The sequence below is a fragment of the Apaloderma vittatum genome, unplaced genomic scaffold, assembly GCF_000703405.1.
Source record: "Apaloderma vittatum isolate BGI_N311 unplaced genomic scaffold, ASM70340v1 scaffold4376, whole genome shotgun sequence".
Classification (NCBI taxonomy): domain Eukaryota; kingdom Metazoa; phylum Chordata; class Aves; order Trogoniformes; family Trogonidae; genus Apaloderma; species Apaloderma vittatum.
The window spans coordinates 44427-61640 of record NW_009722164.1 but is presented as its reverse complement, the minus strand read 5'-3'; the positions used below and the strand labels follow the sequence as shown (position 1 = coordinate 61640).

At 41.7% G+C, this 17214-nt stretch overlaps 1 protein-coding gene across 1 annotated transcript in view; it reads right to left on the bottom strand.

The window, feature by feature from the left end:
- Positions 1–6967: 6967 nt before the first annotated feature.
- KIAA0586 (KIAA0586 ortholog) overlaps positions 6968–17214 on the bottom strand; it is a gene marked incomplete at its 5' end in the record, with an annotated part of 53018 nt that continues 42771 nt past the window's right edge. The window contains one exon of the mRNA XM_009871661.1: positions 6968–7107. Coding sequence (XP_009869963.1) covers positions 6968–7107 — 140 coding nt within the window. The remainder of the gene's footprint in view (positions 7108–17214) is intronic.

Sequence of the window (17214 nt, the reverse complement as noted above, 5' to 3'; positions counted from 1 at the left end):
GTCACAAAAAAATTAAGCTGCAGCAGGATTTCACAGTCAGGATTTTCCCTTTCTTAGCTGTCCATTCCTTTCCTTACAAGCAGGCATGCTTTCTGTTTTCAAAGCCAAGTTGAAGAGGAGAAGTGAAAACAGTAAGAGGCATTCACTTGGCTGCATTTCTTGCAATGTTTCTGATGTAGCTTTCCCATTATAGCTTGAAAGGAGAAGTGGCAGAACAACACTGTGTATACATTGTGATGGTTGTACTTTCTCTGAACAGACATGCTTCCAGGAGGCGGAAGATTAAAGAACTGGTGTTACTTCAGACAGAGAAGAATAACATCTTGCCAGTTGTGTTTATATGTAGGAACCCATGATTTATGCTTTCCCATTTGTAGAGGGGTTGAGAGAAATGGATCACATGGGCTCTCTGTTTAGATAATCCCTGAGGAAATTCAGACTACATCAGGCAGGGAGAGAAATGGTTCGTTCTCGTAGCTGGGAAACGGTTAGGGAGGCAGGAGATTTCCTTAAGATCCTGGAATGAAGTTCAAGGCTCCTATTTTCTGAAAAGATTGAGTGTGGATTGTGAGAATGAAGCAATTAAGATAAGAAAAAAAATAGTCCGGGTAGGCAAGAATGAGCAGTTCTTTGCTGTTATTTATTGGCCCAGCGCAGAGAATACAGTGTTCCTCCCTAGAGGCTCTTTACCTGTCAAATGGTAGAGCAAAAATATGCAAAACTGTTGCTACAAGCACAAAAGAGGGATCTGTCATTCTCCAACCCACACGCCTGCTCTTTTTTTTCCATAAGGATGCCCCATTACGCCATGGTTCCCATCTCATTCCCCTGGACCCTCCTGGTTTTAGCAGGACTTGTAGAAAACAGCCACTGTTGTCGTGATAAAGGTCTACAAGATCCTCAACAAAATCACTGGCGTCCCCTGCCCTGAACAACATCCTTATCAAAATTAGAGGCAAGAGTACGACTGCCTTTAAAAAGAAATTCCTTGCTGCATAGACAGCTTTAGTTATTCAGTCTGGGGGGAAAAAAAAGTAGAACAAAATCAGCTGTTCGGAGTTTGGCATCAAAAGAGGCAACGGCACAGCAGCCTAAGCGCAGAATGGGAAATCCTCCTCGGTCTTGAGCTGTGAAGCTTGTGCACCAGAGGAATCCCTTACTCTACAGCACCTGGCACTGCACTGCCTTGAAAGCTGCATTAAACAACTGGCGTTAACAGACCTAAGTGCTATTTAAGCAGATGCTGAGTTTCACAGCAAGAACTATGTTCAAGCCATGGCTCAGTGCCCGCTGCTTTGCCATAGGTGCTGATTAAGGAAACGCAGCGGGGAAGGAGCCGTGACTGCAGCAGGGAAGGGAAGATGGTATTTATGTGACAGATGCAGGATGACGAATGCCCTTCTCCAAGGGCACATCACGCAGGAAGAGCGCAATTTCCAAGGCTGTCAGAATAAAAAAAACAGGGGGGAGAAATGACAAGATGCCACTCACCCAGTAAAATCTCCAGTCACCGCAAGAAAAATCTCCCAGAACCTATTAAAAATAAGCTCTAAGTCATCATTTCAGTGGCAAAATTTTTACATGGTGATCAAACAGTCGGCTATCCAGGTGATAACAGGCTGCGGGGTAAGTACAACTGTAGATACATTAAGCAACAGGCACCAACCGGGGAAAATTTTTTCAGCTGACAGGTGCTGAGACGGTAAAGCAGGGAACAACCCCGCCAAGTCCCTGCCGTCCTCCCGATCCCTCTGGACAGCCACCCAGGCTTCCAGCTCATCAGCAAAGCAGGCAGCAGCAGTAGCAGGATTGCGACTTTTGGGCTGCTTTTAGTTTTTTGAGTTTTGGTAAAGTTTGTTGCTCAGCGCTCGCTCAACTCTTCAGAGGACTAGTTTTTGCATCTCTCTCTTTTCCCAACTATTTTTCTGAGAACTGTCCTAGACCTGCAATGGCAACTATATGGGCAAGAACCCTACTGGCCTTTAGCCTAAGCAGTTCCAGGGTCTTCACATAATCCTTCAAGGTACTCAACAGCATCAATGCAAGACCCATCAGCCTGGAAGACCTACAGGCCTTTGGGGTGAAGTCTGGTCAGAACAATGACGCTTCTCTGCCCCAAGGAAGCTCTACAGGGAGGGTGAAAAAGCACTTCTTTCCAAAGCAGCCCTTTCTTGGACTGGATATGTTGGGGAACATCCTCCTCCATGAGCAAGGCACTTCACAGGCTTCCAATACCACTTCTGATTTGACTGTTCTCCTACCTTCTGATTTCTAACTTAAATATAAAGGAAGAAAAATAACCCCTAAACTATGAGTGCACTTCATGCGCTTGCCTCTGAAGGCAGAGGATGAGAGCAAAAGAGGGTTTCACCTTCTACCCAAAACACAACAAAAGCTCTAGAGGTGGGTGCAGGGTTGTGGGTTTGTATTATTGCCATTGCAGGAGCCAGACCCAGGGCGTTATTACAGTCACGTCACCACAGCAAGGTTTCCGCTTCCGTTTTTTGACATTTCTGACAAACGCTTCTGCTGCAGTTCCCTCACCTGTTTCTGTAATGAGATGTCAAAAGGACAACCTTGGAGAGGCAGAAAGAAACTCATCTGGCTGAAGAAGCAATCCTTTTGCCCTTCTGTCTTAAACTCTTGTGTCGAGTGTTAACAGCGAGTTGTTAAACAGCTACAGGGTTCCAGCTCTTAAATAGCTACATTTCAGACTGGGATCCAGCACATTTTTGCACATGGGTAATTTTAAACATCTGAGTCCTTCATTCACAGGGAGGAGGTTGGCACATACATCTTTACCCAGTCAGGACAGAAACATTATCCTGTAGCGATTTGTAAAAGACCTTGGAAGTTTAGCACGTGTTTTTAGCAGCTAGTTTTCCCAGTTTCCATCTCCGAATCAAGAAGGTGAACAGGAATAACAGAAAAGTCACTTTATCCCATTTCCCACAAGATTAAGCGCACACATGAAATTTTCCACTTCCTACACTGAAAACCAAGATAAACTCAGCTGAGCAGGGCAAGGGTGACACTGGCATCAGACAAACTGTCCTGTCCCAAGAGCCTGGGCTGGCCCAGGAGTGGGGATTTCCACCTATGCCAGATCTTTATAACTGGAGGTGCACCCATTCTCTTTACTGCTGTCACCCTCACTGTACAGCATCCCTCTTTTTTCTTCAGGGAGGCGGAAGAGGAGGGGAAAAAACACCCCTTGATTTTCAGCACCCCAGTTCCAAACTGCCAGATTTTCCCCACCAAAGTCAGAAGATGCTTGGCAAATAAAAACACTTCTGACATTTCAGTTTTGCACTTTCCTACACTGCAAATCCAATCCATGAGCAAATACCCTAGATCTAGTGCTTTTTTAATGTAAGACATGAGCAAGCTTCACCAGGAATAAAGCCAGGGTTTTGGTTTCTACACTACAATCCTGAAATCCAATAACTCCCTCATACCCGCCCCCCGCCTCTCTGCTGCTGAGAATTAACTGAAAAATAAAGCTGTATAGAGGTGGTTTTTTAATACTTTTCCTGGATGGAATTCTATTTGATGCTGTTAAGCTTTGATGACATACCCCAATGACTTGCTTGGAAGAAATCCATTTAGCAAGCTTGCAAATCATGCTGTTTCAGTTCTGTGAGTGCCCAGGAGAAATGTGCATTTTCAATCATAAAAGCTGTAGAAACAAAATGGAACTTGGAGACACAGACAGACAAATTCCTTATCACGGCTTGGCTGTGTTCACAGAACATGTGCTTACCATTTCAAACTCCGGAAAACTATTTACAGGAATCTGAAATACAAGACTGAATCCAAAAGTAAGAAATAGATAAATTTTGGGAAGATAGTATTTTTTTTCCATTTCAAAGGAAAAATGGAGACTCTGATTAAAACTAAAGCATACCCCCCCTGCCCCCACAGCCTTTAGCTTTTCCTAGGAATATAAATACTTGTAATACAATCTAGGCACAGGATGCCTGATTTACAGAGGTCCCTTTATGTTTATGTGGCAGAATACTTTGTTTTGGGGAAGGTTTGAGAAAAGAAAAGCAACGTTTGCACTTTCTTCGCCTCTCCAGAATTCTCTTTCAATGGGAACAGCGGAGGTTGCAGTGGGGATGAAGAGTTGCTTATCCTGCTGCAGTCTAATCCCCACCAGCAGCAGATCTTTGAAGCACAGTGCCAGGAACCCAGAAGCTTCCAAGAAGATCCATCAGTCACATCGAGTTGGGAGAGAATGTAACTCTGTGGTCTTCACTGACCTTTTCTGAGGTATTTTCCTAAAACCACAACTAATTTCTTCAGGATTCAGTGAATGATAATATCTTTGACTTAAACACATTTGTTCCCAAGAAGAAAAAAAGAAGAGAATTAAAAAAAAAATGTGAGATGCTCAGCACTGCAGACAGTAAAACCTGACACAGTTATTTTCCTGCTATGATGAGACAACTGCCTTTCCCACCAGCCAGGGCTGTCTCATCCTTTCCTGAGCACCCTCCTTACCTCTGTGCCCATCTGCTGCCTCCTGCCTCTCTCTTAGCTTGTCAGCTGCCTGCTTGTTCTTCATGATTCGATTACTCAACTTTGCTTAACAAAGCGCAGTCCTGATCCAGGCCTAGAGCCCTGGGTGTGAGAACAGTACAGCTCATTTGCTATTTACACTGCAACAAAGGGGGCCTAAATTATACATTATCATCCAAAAAAACCCTACCAGATTGATAGAGCATTTGGAACACAGCTTCACAGAGGTTTTCTCTAGCATGAGAGCTGGTTTAAGAAGCTCTTGCCCTCCCCACTGCATTTCATTAACCTCTTGGTTTTTCTGGTGCAAGAACTCCATGCCCACCTGCAGCAACTTGCGGCAGGGTAGAAGAACATCCCCACCCTCCCAGAGAAGCCTGATGCTTTTTAAAGCACTGATCCTGTCCCTAGTCTGATCTGGAACACAGTTCCACAGCAGCAGCACAACCTTGCCCAGCCTCCTCTGCTCCTGGCAGCTTCTCACAGCGTAAGAACATCCAGAAGCAGCTTCACTGCTGGAGACAACGCTCGTGGCATCACATGGTGAAAACCAGCTCCCAGTAAAGCTGTCTCATTTGTACTTTTTCTCTCTTTAAAGTGATGCTGCATTTTGAATGAAGCCTGCTTTTACCCCCCACCCAAACCTGTTTTCTACACATCTGTCAAGACAGACAAGAATTCAACTCTATAACATGGTAAAAAGACACCCTTTTAAAGTTCAGTCCTCTGGATATTACTGACCTCAAATGGTTGAAGCTCTCTTTTTTTTCCATCTTCCCTTACAGTTTCTGCAGCAAATCCGCTGAATCTTGTGGTCAACGAAATCAAAATAAAACCAAGAGGAACTTCTAATCTTTCTCTGTTACAGAGAGATGAAATCAGTGCAGGCTGAGTTAAATAAGAGTTAAATAAGAGTTAAATAAGAGTTAAATAAGAGTTAAATAAGAGTTAAATAAGAGTTAAATAAGAGTTAAATAAGAGTTAAATAAGAGTTAAATAAGAGTTAAATAAGAGTTAAATAAGAGTTAAATAAGAGTTAAATAAGAGTTAAATAAGAGTTAAATAAGAGTTAAATAAGAGTTAAATAAGAGTTAAATAAGAGTTAAATAAGAGTTAAATAAGAGTTAAATAAGAGTTAAATAAGAGTTAAATAAGAGTTAAATAAGAGTTAAATAAGAGTTAAATAAGAGTTAAATAAGAGTTAAATAAGAGTTAAATAAGAGTTAAATAAGAGTTAAATAAGAGTTAAATAAGAGTTAAATAAGAGTGGGAACTGTCCACAGTCATGAGTATTTGCAACAACAAAATGCCTCTCATTAGCAATGCAGTGGAGCCGTGCAGATGAAGTTATATGCCCTGGTGTCACAGCAAGATACAAGTCAACCAAAAAAAAAAAAAAGTATTTTTGCCTAGCTCTTGAAAGATACCTTCACACCCCATAACTTGGGAAGTGCCACAGTATTCTCTGCTTTTCCACAGACATCCCACGAAAACCTCAAAATGGATAAGGAATAGAGTAAAAGCTATGTTTGCCCTGCTTGGAGAAAAGTTCCTTTCCTAGTTTTCCTACTGGAACACATCTGAATTTCTTTTTTTTTATTTCACTTGGATAGTGCTTGGAGCAAACAATTCCACCTTCCTCCTCCATGTTGTCCTGATGGAGGCAATAAAAAAATTGAGCAGTTCCTGCAAGGGTGACCCGAGATTATCGAGCTTCTGAAAGGGTGAGGCTCCAGCAACCAGCTCTGTCTCACAAGGAGGAGAAATTTACATTAAAAAAATGTAAACAAATAACTCTACCCACACAATCTCTCACTCAGACATGTCTCAAGATGTGAAAAAATCCTGAGGGAAATAAACATCAAAATGCTGAAAAATTCTTGTGATTCTGAAAAAATAAATTTCTCATAATACCATCACAAAATCTAATGGTCTCTTTTACATACATTTTTGAATTACTGTGTCATGATAGCAGTCTTCTAATGAAGAACAAGCTCTGAAGACACCTGGAAACACAATTTCCTTAGTAACTTTGGTTTCAAACATATTTCCCTTTGACTTAACATTTTGACACTACTGACACTATGTTGAGCCAAGCTCTTTTTTGCCATCAGTGAGACAGACTTTCGCCGTGGATTTTAATACCAACCACCTCCATGTTCATCTGTAGACACATTAAATATTTAAATGGCCCTTATTAACTTAAACACACAACAATCCTGAAAGAATTGCATTTTATTTTGCTTAAAAATATTTGCTATGCTCACAAACAGAATCATTGCCTAAATTTATAATCGTAACAGAATTACAAAGAAAATCAGTAGAAAATAAACAGTACTGAAAGACTGGTATTTTAATGAAACACCCATGCTATCACACGAGGCAGAGAAATGTACCAGTGACAAAATCTTTAGCCAGTGACCGTCATAAAGAGCCAAAAGCTTTAAAATGTATCTGGCCCTGAAGAATCCGAATCACCACGTATACTGCTCGTACTCTCTGTATGGTTATCTGTGTTCATGGAAGGCAGCTTCACTGGCACCTTTGTCGCAGAAACATGTGAATGTGGGGCAGCATCCTCTCCTAATAAAATAAAAAAAAAAGAAGAACAAAATGCATCACTTGTTGTCTATGACAAATAACTAAATTGTACCAAAGTCATCTCCATATGGCACCACCTCATGGAAATACAAAGACACAGACACCCTTAGCGTGCACAGTTTAGCCATAAGAATTCTCTTTATCAGGTAACACAGGGGTGAATTTCTGTGCATATAGTGACTGGGCTGTATTTACATACAGATACACCACACACACATGTGTACATATATAATCTCCAGTAAGCCTAGAATAATTTCAAGCATGTACACTGATGTTTTCCACAGAAATGAAATGAGAACTGCAGACTAACAGTATTTCTAAATTCCATCTATATGTGTACCTCTGGTTGCATCAAACCCTTAGAAAACATCCAGGTTTTTCAAGATCACACATCTATACACAATCACAAAAGCAAAGCAATAAAAATTGAAGCCATTGGCTACAAGTCTTGCAGAAAAAGTCTTGCGGAACTTACAAATCTTACGGAAAAACACCCTATAAATATCTGTCCAAAACACAGGCGAGAAGTTGGTTTAGCTCTTTTCTTTCTCCAACCCATTTCCCTGACTCTTTAAGGGTCCTTCTTGCTATTCCTATGTGATTCATCTCCTTTCTTTCATCCTCTGACAGACTCTAGGGAAAACACGCACAGCCTCACTGCTGGAGGTGTAGCTTGCAGGACTTCACAAAGCCACGTTCATCTTCCTGCAAGCCCAAGATGGCAACTTGCCACTTCTCGTTCTTGCAAGCCGGCCCTGCCAAACACGGGATGTCCTGGGAGAGGGACAAGCCCCTGCAAAGAACAGCCACCACCATGCCAGCAGCCCCTGCAAGGGAGAAGAACACATCCCACAGAGCTTCCAGCAGCACTGGCTGCTGAGCAACTCTGAAAGATTGCTGAGAAGACCCCCCATCTGGGAACCACTGGAGGGGTTGAAAAACCTGCAGCCAGATACTAGAGATGGGAAGGGAGAAGGGTCATGGGCAAGAGTTACTGCATTCAGGCAAGGGAAGGAGAATTGATTTATCTTGTCTTCATAGAATCATAGAATGGCCTAAGTTGGAAGGGACCTTAGAGATCATCTAATCCAACCTCCCTGTCATGGGCAGGGACGCCTCTCAACTAGATCAGGCTACTCAAGATCTTGAACGCCTCCAGGGAGGGGGCAGCCACAACATCTCTGGGCAATTTATTCCAAAGTCTTGCCACCGTCGTACTGAAGAATTTCTTCCTAAGATCTAATCTAAATCTATTCTCCTTCAACTTAAACCCATTTCCCCTTGTCCTATCGCTGGACACTCTTGTAAAAAGTCCCTCCCCAGCCTTCCTGTAGGATCCCTTCAGGTATTGGAAGGCAGCTATTAGGTCCCCCCCACGTCTTCTCTTTTCAAGACTGAACAATCCCAACTCCCTCAGCCTATCCCCATAGCAGAGGTGCTCCAGCCCCTGGATCATCTTGTGGCCTCCTCTGAACTTGTTCCAACAGATCTATGTCCCTCTTATGGTGGGGACACCAGAATTGGACACAGTTTTTGAGGTGGGGTCTCACAAGAGCAGAGTAAAGGGGGAAAATCCCCTCTCTTGATCTGCTGGCCACACTCATCTTGATGCACCCTGGGACAGGGTTGGCCTTCTGGGCTGCATGCGCGTCCTGCCGGCTCATGTTGAGCTTCTCACCTATCAACAGCCCCAAGTCCTGAATCAATTCATGGAGTGAGGGGTACAAGGCATGAATCAGGTCACAGACATAGAACGGAGGAAGACAGGAGAAGTGGCATGGGATGAATGGTACAACGTTCACAAAGGTACAAAAAGAGCATTTTGAGATTTCAATTGTCCTTGAGACATTTATCTTCAGTGCAGTGGCTACTGGCAAAACAAACCTATGAGTCTGTGTACAACAGCAAAGGCTCTCTTGGAGTTTGTTCTGATTCCAATAAGCTGTAACAACTCTCCCTTCCTTGTGATAGACTAGGTAATTAAAACACTATTTTCCCAATAAAACCAAGAAGTTAGGCTTTTTTCACCCCAGTTAATTATCTACTATGTCACTGCAGTAGCAATCTGCTTTCATCTGACTTGTACCAAAGCACGCTTCGAATGGCTAATTGAAACAACAAAACCCCACTGCTAAAATAAAAATTCATCTGGTGTTTTTCATGCTGGAACAGCAGCCAACAACCAAGGAAGTCAAACACAGACGAGGCCAAAGATGGTGAAGGCAGCCCATGGAGTGACCTGTGCCAAAGGAGCCTCCTGCCCCTCAGGGAGGCAGCAAGAGCACAAGAGCAGGTTTTTTTGTGTCCCCAGGGAATCAACATGCCAGCCGCTCGCCGCTTTCGCGCTACAGAAGAAGCAATGTCCATAGTTGCACTAGATTGTCCTGGCTAGCTGGACAGCTTTTGTCACCCTCAGCCCAAAGCTCTCTACGAAGCACAGTTGCCAAAGTTTGGGTTGGCACGGACCTGAACAAACCTAACAGGTGAGCGCACAAGAAATCCTCCATCTCCTGAACGTTACTCCAGAGCACATTTATTTTAACACCACAGAGATGTGCAAGCAACGAGTGTTTTGTTTTTCCAGAAGTACTTTCATGAGCTCAGTCTGCAGCCTTGTTTGCGTGATAAAAATAGGTTATTCAGAAGGGGAACCAAAGGAAAGGAAAGCGTTTATTTGGTTAGATGTGAAGCTGACACACAGTAAAGACATGAATGTGTAATGCCCAAGGAAACTTTGTAAATCAACCTAGACACTTGAGCAGCTCTCCAAAACTATATGTAGTTTGATGTTTTCAAAGCTTGACTTTGTTAATAATTTCCACAATCATGTCACATTCCATGATGTCATTGTTTCAACAGCTGTTTTCAAGACTGTTAAAAAAAAAATAATAATGGAGTGGGGAAAAAAAAAATATTCCCCTATCCAAAGGCTCTGTAGTAACTTCTTAAGTATTTGATTCTGGGGTGCTGAAAGAAAGTATCGTATTAGCCTGCATTTTTCCTAACACATACTCTAATATAATTTAAAGATGCACTATAATTGAGTTTTATGATCGATATAAATTGCTAAAAGGACAGTAAAATTAAAAGAATAACTCCATTTAATTGCTCAACAAAAAAGTTACTATGTCCTGAGTTATCTAAATATCCTTAATGATAAGCTCAAACATTTCCTTTTTTTTTAAAGACAGGAATCTGAAGGATTTGACTTTGTTAGAGCATGCAGAAAACAAAGAATCTGTTTTTTCAGGATTTTAACTGTAAAAAAAAAATCCTACTTCAGCTACATGGGAGATTCTGCAACTTTCCGGGATATGGAGCTGCTAGTCCTGAAACTCTACAAAGGCCCAAAGACACAACTACTAAGTTACTCTCTCTCACGCTTTACCATTATCGCCTCTTGCTTAACCCAACCTCGTGCACGCACAGTGCATAAAGCACATTCACACACATGCACAGGGTTGGGCATGTGAATAAATACACAAATACAAGCACACAGGTTTAAATGCTTATATTCTTTGCTCACAGAAATGGTTTTTGGCATACATATTTACTGATGTCTGCATAGTCCCTGGCCAGCTCCTTCTTTAACAACGTGATATTCTGTTTTATTTCTTCCCCCTCAATCATAGAACAGCTCATAACCCATCCTAAGATGGTTTCCTCTTGAACATTGAGCTCTTCACTGCCGCAAATATGCAAATTGCAGCGGTGTTTATAATCTTCCCATATGCCATAAAAATGGAATGGAAAATCCTTCCCTTTACAAAGCAGTGCAGGGCAGGAAGGCAGGTAAATCTCCACAGCTTTTCTCCCCTCTTCAGAGGCTCTGGAAGTACTCAGAACAATTTTGTAATCATGTACTTAGACATATTTATAAAAATTTTCCTTGTTAAAATCCAATAAATGGGACGTGTGACCTGAAGTGCCCTGCAGTTCTGCAAATTCATTATCACCATCTAAGAGAATACATTCATAGAAACTGTGAAATCTGACACTTAATAAGTGTGTAAGGGGTCCTCGACTGGTAGAAATCCAACAGTGACTGAAAACATCTTGGTGACCCACTGATGGAAAGGATCAGATTTCAAATTAGAGAATTTTCCTGTTCTTGGCAATCTATAACAAATTCATGCACAGTACTAAATTTCCAGATCTTTAACAGAAACATAAAAATTAATGGTGTGTCAACCATCCGGTGACCTGTGAAGGGAGTTTTGCTCTAAGAGGTCCTGTCACACGGAGAGCATGCTATACGCAAGTGTATCATGATCGTGTGCCAAATGGAAAAGGAATTAAACACACCGAAGGGAGCTTTGGTTACTAATACCATATGGCAACGAGGAGAACAAAGAAAAATGTTTAAAATTTTCTTTTAAAATTTTTATATTTGGCAAAATAAAAAGACTAAACAAGTCTGACTTTTGAGCCAAATAAAATCCATGTGCTTTAACTCCTTCAAGTCGGTGTCCATCCATTAGAACTTCTATTTTTAATCTACCCAGAGGTAAACCAGTCCAATACCCTGTCAGTGCAAAGAGCTATCTTCAAGATAATGAACAGGGAGGGGTTTGAAGGATTAGGACCTGTATCACTGTTTCAGTATAAAACCAGAACCATAATTACTGTATTTACCTACATATTACTTCCTAAAAGTTAAAAACAACCACCACCGCCCAGCATCCCTCCCTCTACTCTCTTAACGTAACAACTGGAGCAGCTAACTTCCAGAGCAAGAATTAATTTCCAAGCATATGTGAAAATAACTCCAGTGCAGTGCTCTCATTCCTTTAATAGCATGGGCTGATATGAATGGTTTGTTTCTTCTTCTGCCAGATTCCAGCTGCTTCACTTTGTTTATTATCAACTTCAAAGTTTAAAACACTGTCCTGTCCCAACAAATAACTTCCTCCAGACGGCATTATCTTGAGTATTCAGAGTGCTGGGGATAGCACAGCACCTGCAGAGCTATAACTGAGCATCTTAAAAATCTTCAATGAAAGTGCCTTTTTTTTTTTTCTGTGTCATCCTCTCATTTTGCTTTTTCCTCTACCAAAAAAGAAAGTAATTGATATCTGGGATATAATTACACAGATTGTCAGCAGGGCCACAGAGTTGTCAGAAATTCTTTACAATAATGAGTGTAAAATTAAAGTAGAATACCTACAAGCCCAAAGGTAACAGAATTACCATCAGTAAAAACACTTTATCTGCTCTTCTTACCTTTAAGTAAAGATGTGAGATACGTATTTGCGCCAACATGTGTCTAATCCATGTCTCTATGGACATCTATATGCTACCAAAGGAAAACTGATTTGGTTTCACACAAGATTGTACAGGCCAGTTACTAAGTAGAGCAACCCAACAAACAGCATTTTTGGAAAAATCAAAATTATTCCAGGCTTTTTGGGCTGCTGTATGCCAATAAGCAACATCCATACTTTGATATAAGCAATTCTGAAGGCTACTCTGAGAGGAGAAAATATGCTGGAACGTCAGTCACGTTACTAATAATAATCATATACAGTATTTCTAGTTCAGACTCATGTCTAGCTCTACTCAACATACCAGCCACACAATTCAATGCTTCTGGAATTTAACGGCTTACGCAGTTGGAAGAGGGTACAGTCAGGAACTAGTCACGTGGCCTCAAGATGGCAAAGAAGACAACATTCTCTGGAATGTGCAGGATCATCAACAGCTTCTCACACAATCCACTCATTTGAACAAAACTGTTGTCCACTCCTTAGAAACGGTATCCTCTCCACTTCTCTAGCCCTGGTCACCTTGAATCCATACTCATGCTACTGTGGATCACAGAATGTTTGGGGTTGGAAGGGACCCTGAAAGATCATCCAAGTCCAACCCTCCTGCCAGAGCAGGATCACCCAGAGTAGGTCACACAGGAACACTGCCAGGAGGGTTTCGAAAGTCTCCAGCAAAGGAGACTCCACAGAGCTGAGAAGGTGTCCCAGAAGTGAAGCAAAAACGCACAGGCATGTGGGCTTTTTAGGGCAGGGGCTCTCTTCTCGGCGCACAAACACTTTGCTAGGCATGGGGCCCCTGGCTGCAGGTCAGCCTGCTGCCTTCCACTGGGACACGAACACAGAGAGCAAGAACAAAGCTCTGCAAACGCACGCGGTTCTGGTTTTGTAACCCTAAAACAGACTGCCCCTAACTTAGCCGGTTTCGCATCAAACAGAAAAGACTCTAGGCAAACTCAGGCCAAATTTCTAGGGCTGACTTACATGAAAGGGACAGATTTACAATTAAAACACTTCAGTTGTTTTACAGAAAGGGACTGACATCTGTAGTACTTGAGCCAAAAAATGTTTGGATTTAAAAGCATGAGTCCACTGCTTGAGCTGAAAAAACATAGTTTCATTCTCAAAGGTTTCAGCCAACTCATAAACCTCCATAAGTGGGCCACAGACACCAGCGGAGACAGAAAACTATATAGCATGGGTTCAGTTCAAGTTTTGACCTAAACTTGGCAAATCCCACCTTCTCGTGGTGCAATGTACTTACAGAAACTCTGCACACAAGCACATGGAAAATAAACACACGCGCTTTTCTTTTTTGTTTGTTTAAACCCTAATGTATACCCTAGCTATAAATATTTCTGAAAAGAAAATAAATTCAGATCCAGAATCACTAAAGGAGGGTGGGACACAGGCTAAGCAGCTAACAAATTTTTCAAAGCAGAATATTTGAAAATGATTTTTCCCTCTCCGAAGTCTGAGTTCAAGGTTCAGTGGTTTTCCAAAACATGCTATATTCCCCACCAATAGCAACACTAAATGGAACAAAAACTAGAAATACATAAAATAAACTAGAACCAGATTTTTCAAAATCCTAACACAGAGACCAGTAGGGAAGTGCAGACAGAAGGCAGCTCCAAAAACATCTAAGAATGAGATTGCAGAGCTTACTAAATAAATATTTCCTTTTGGTGCCTTTAGATCTGGCATATTTTGCTCTGTGTAATATCTTAATGCTTAACAAGTTTGTTCCCTGGCCACGATTCTTGCTGTTGTTTCCCAGCAAATCACTTTGAAAAGATGTGCTCTTTCCAAATAACAAAAAGAATTATTAATACTAAGAAGACATTAAAAGTCACTTTGATTTTTCTGTACAGATACCTGTGATTTTTGGATGTGCAATTGGCTAGAAACAGTCTTTTAACTTTTAAGCATTGCTGTTTCTTGACTGCAACCATTTTCTTCAGGAGAACTGAGATGAGGGGTCTGCAGTAAACCTTGAAGCAGCAGCTTTTGTTTCAGAGTAAAAAAGGAGAAGGAGTTGGTTCATTACTGGTCCAGAGTCTTTGAAATTCAAATAGCAAGAAAATGTGTATCTTGTGCAAGGGCTGGGGGGAGGAGGAATCTCTAAATCCACAGGAGACAACCTGGGTAAACAGCTGGTGGAATCAGGAGAGTCTGACAAGTGATAATTAAAAAACTGTGTACCTATCTGTGTAATTAACATTTTATTTATTTGGTAAAACTAAGTATCACCTACATACCAATCTTCTTCTCATTTTCCACAACATCTAATAGGCAAGTGGCCAGGAAGGTAATTTTTCAAGTATGCTTGTATAATGTATTCAGTTCTGTTATTCACACCTTCATTTTTGGGGATTTAAAAGACATTTTAATGCCAGTATCTGAAGCAAAATAAAGAAGCTCAAAAAAAATTTAATGTGGGAATTCACACTAAATTCTAAGATAAAGTTATGCAGACTTTCTTCAGGATGCAGAATCATTCACTGCAATCCTAGAAGTAGACAAGCGCCACTGAGACCTCATATCTTAACAATATTAATTGCAGCAATACTGCCTCCAGCTGCATCGTACCATAGTGCTACGCATAAAAGCATTCATAGCCTACAAGGGGAGTGGCAAGTAACAAAAAAAATTTAAAAAAATCAAAACATTTTTTTAATTTTTAAAAGTTACATGGCCTGTTTTTATTTAAAAATAATTAAAAAAATAATCTACACAAGTGATTAAGGTTGAACTAACAAATTCAACGTTTCATCATAAACTAGAGTTGCAGCAGGTTTGAAAATGAACATCTTTCCAGTTGACGCTTAAAATGAATCCCCAGTGAGGAGATTCCCTAAGCAAATCATAATCATAGAATCATAGAATGGCCTAGGCTGGAAAGGACCTTACAGATGATTTTAATCCAGCCTCCCTGCCACCAGGGACGCCACCAATGATGCTCTTTTTCACGTTGGCGTACTGGCCTGGATACACACTGAGTGACTCCGGAGTCCCCTCCTGCCTTCAGATCAGCTCAGCCCAGGCAGTTCATTGCTGCTCCTCGGCAGCCTTTGGTGCACAGTTGCCCGTATCGCTCGGGACGCACGTAGGACAATCTCTGCTTCTCCGGCAGGTTCAGTACGCTCCATGTCAAGACTGAGCACATTACCTGCAGCGATGCTTGCACCACGTATGCTTACCAAGCATCGCACATTCCTCAGCCCAATTAACTCCTCAGCTACATGGCTATTAAAAAAATTGTCAGGAATGTAAGAGGACGACGTTCAGTGAAACAGTGAGGAATCATAGGAACATCAAGGTTGGAAAGGGCCTTAAGGTCATCAAGTCCAACCTACAGCCCAACACCACCCTAACACTAAACCATCTCCTGAAGTGCCACATCCCTGGATTAAAACGATCTCTAAGGTCCCTTCCAGCTTAGACCATTCTATGATTCTATGATCCAATTGTTTTCTAAACACGTCCAGGGATGACCACTCCACCACCTCCTTCAGCAATCCATCCCAATGCTTCACCACCTTTTCGGTGAGGAATCTTCTCCTAATATCCAACCTAAACTTCCCCTGGTGCAACTTGAACCCATTCCCTCTTGTGCTGTTGCTATTCACTGAAGAGAAGAGACCAACACCCGTCTCACTACAGCTGCCTTTCAGGGAGTTGTAGAGAGTGATAAGGTCTCCCCTCAGCCTCCTCTTCTCAAAGTTGACAGCCTCAGCTCCCTAAGCCTCTCTTCATAAGACTTACAATAAGACAATAAGCTTGTGTAATAAGACACAAGCTACGTGATAGAAAGACGAGGATTTCCCAGCAAGGAGGATACATGCCCTCCGGCCACGGTAGCAATGTTTAACCAGATCTGGATGAAGGCTGGGGAATGGACGTCACCAAGAAGAAAACAGGAACCTTTCTGGACTGTACGGCTCTCCAAGCAGTGTGTCAGGGCAGAACTTTCTCATTGCAAGTCACTGTGCACATATAATGAAGTCACTTAATGCATTTTTATAATAAAATCATGCAAGATACACTAAAAATCACGATCTTTTCTACGGGAAAGATGGGGAAGGACTCGGCTCGGGGAGTGCAGTGATAGGACAAGGGGTAATGGTTTCAAACTGAAAGAGAGTACATTCAGGTTAGATATCTGGAAGAAGTTCCCTTCTGTGAGGGTGGTGAGACCCTGGCACGGGTTGCCCAGAAAACCTGTGGCAGTCCCTCCCTGGAAGTGTTCAAGACCAGGTTGGTTGGGGCTTTGAGCAATCTGGTCTGGTGGGAGGTGTCCCTGCCCACGGCAGGGGAGTCAGAATTGGATGATCTTTAAGGTCCCTTCCAACCCAAAGCGCTCTACGATTCTATGACCACAAACAAAACAGCTATATTCCTCTATTCTGAATACTGCTAAATCTAAATATTCACATGACTCTATTAATTTGTTTTGATGATTCTCCCTTACAGAGCCATGGGATTCCCCATATGGAAACAGCTTGCCAAGACTCCTATTACTGTACTACCATTACAAAGATCTGGCACACTAAAATGCTTATACCTACAGTGTAATTACTCAATTTTTGTAATTACATCTTTTAAAAAGGAGATTATGAATGTTTTCCCCAGGAAAAAAAAAACAAAACCAAAACAAGACAGAACAAAACCAGCCCTAGACAGTTAGCATTTTCCAGTGATGTGTTCTAATAGACACTAGGATGTCTCGGTGCACATTTCCAGTACATATGCCAACTTCTTTTCAAGCCATTTGTGAAACAGCAGAACATGGCCATTAAATGTCCTGTCATTTGTTCATATC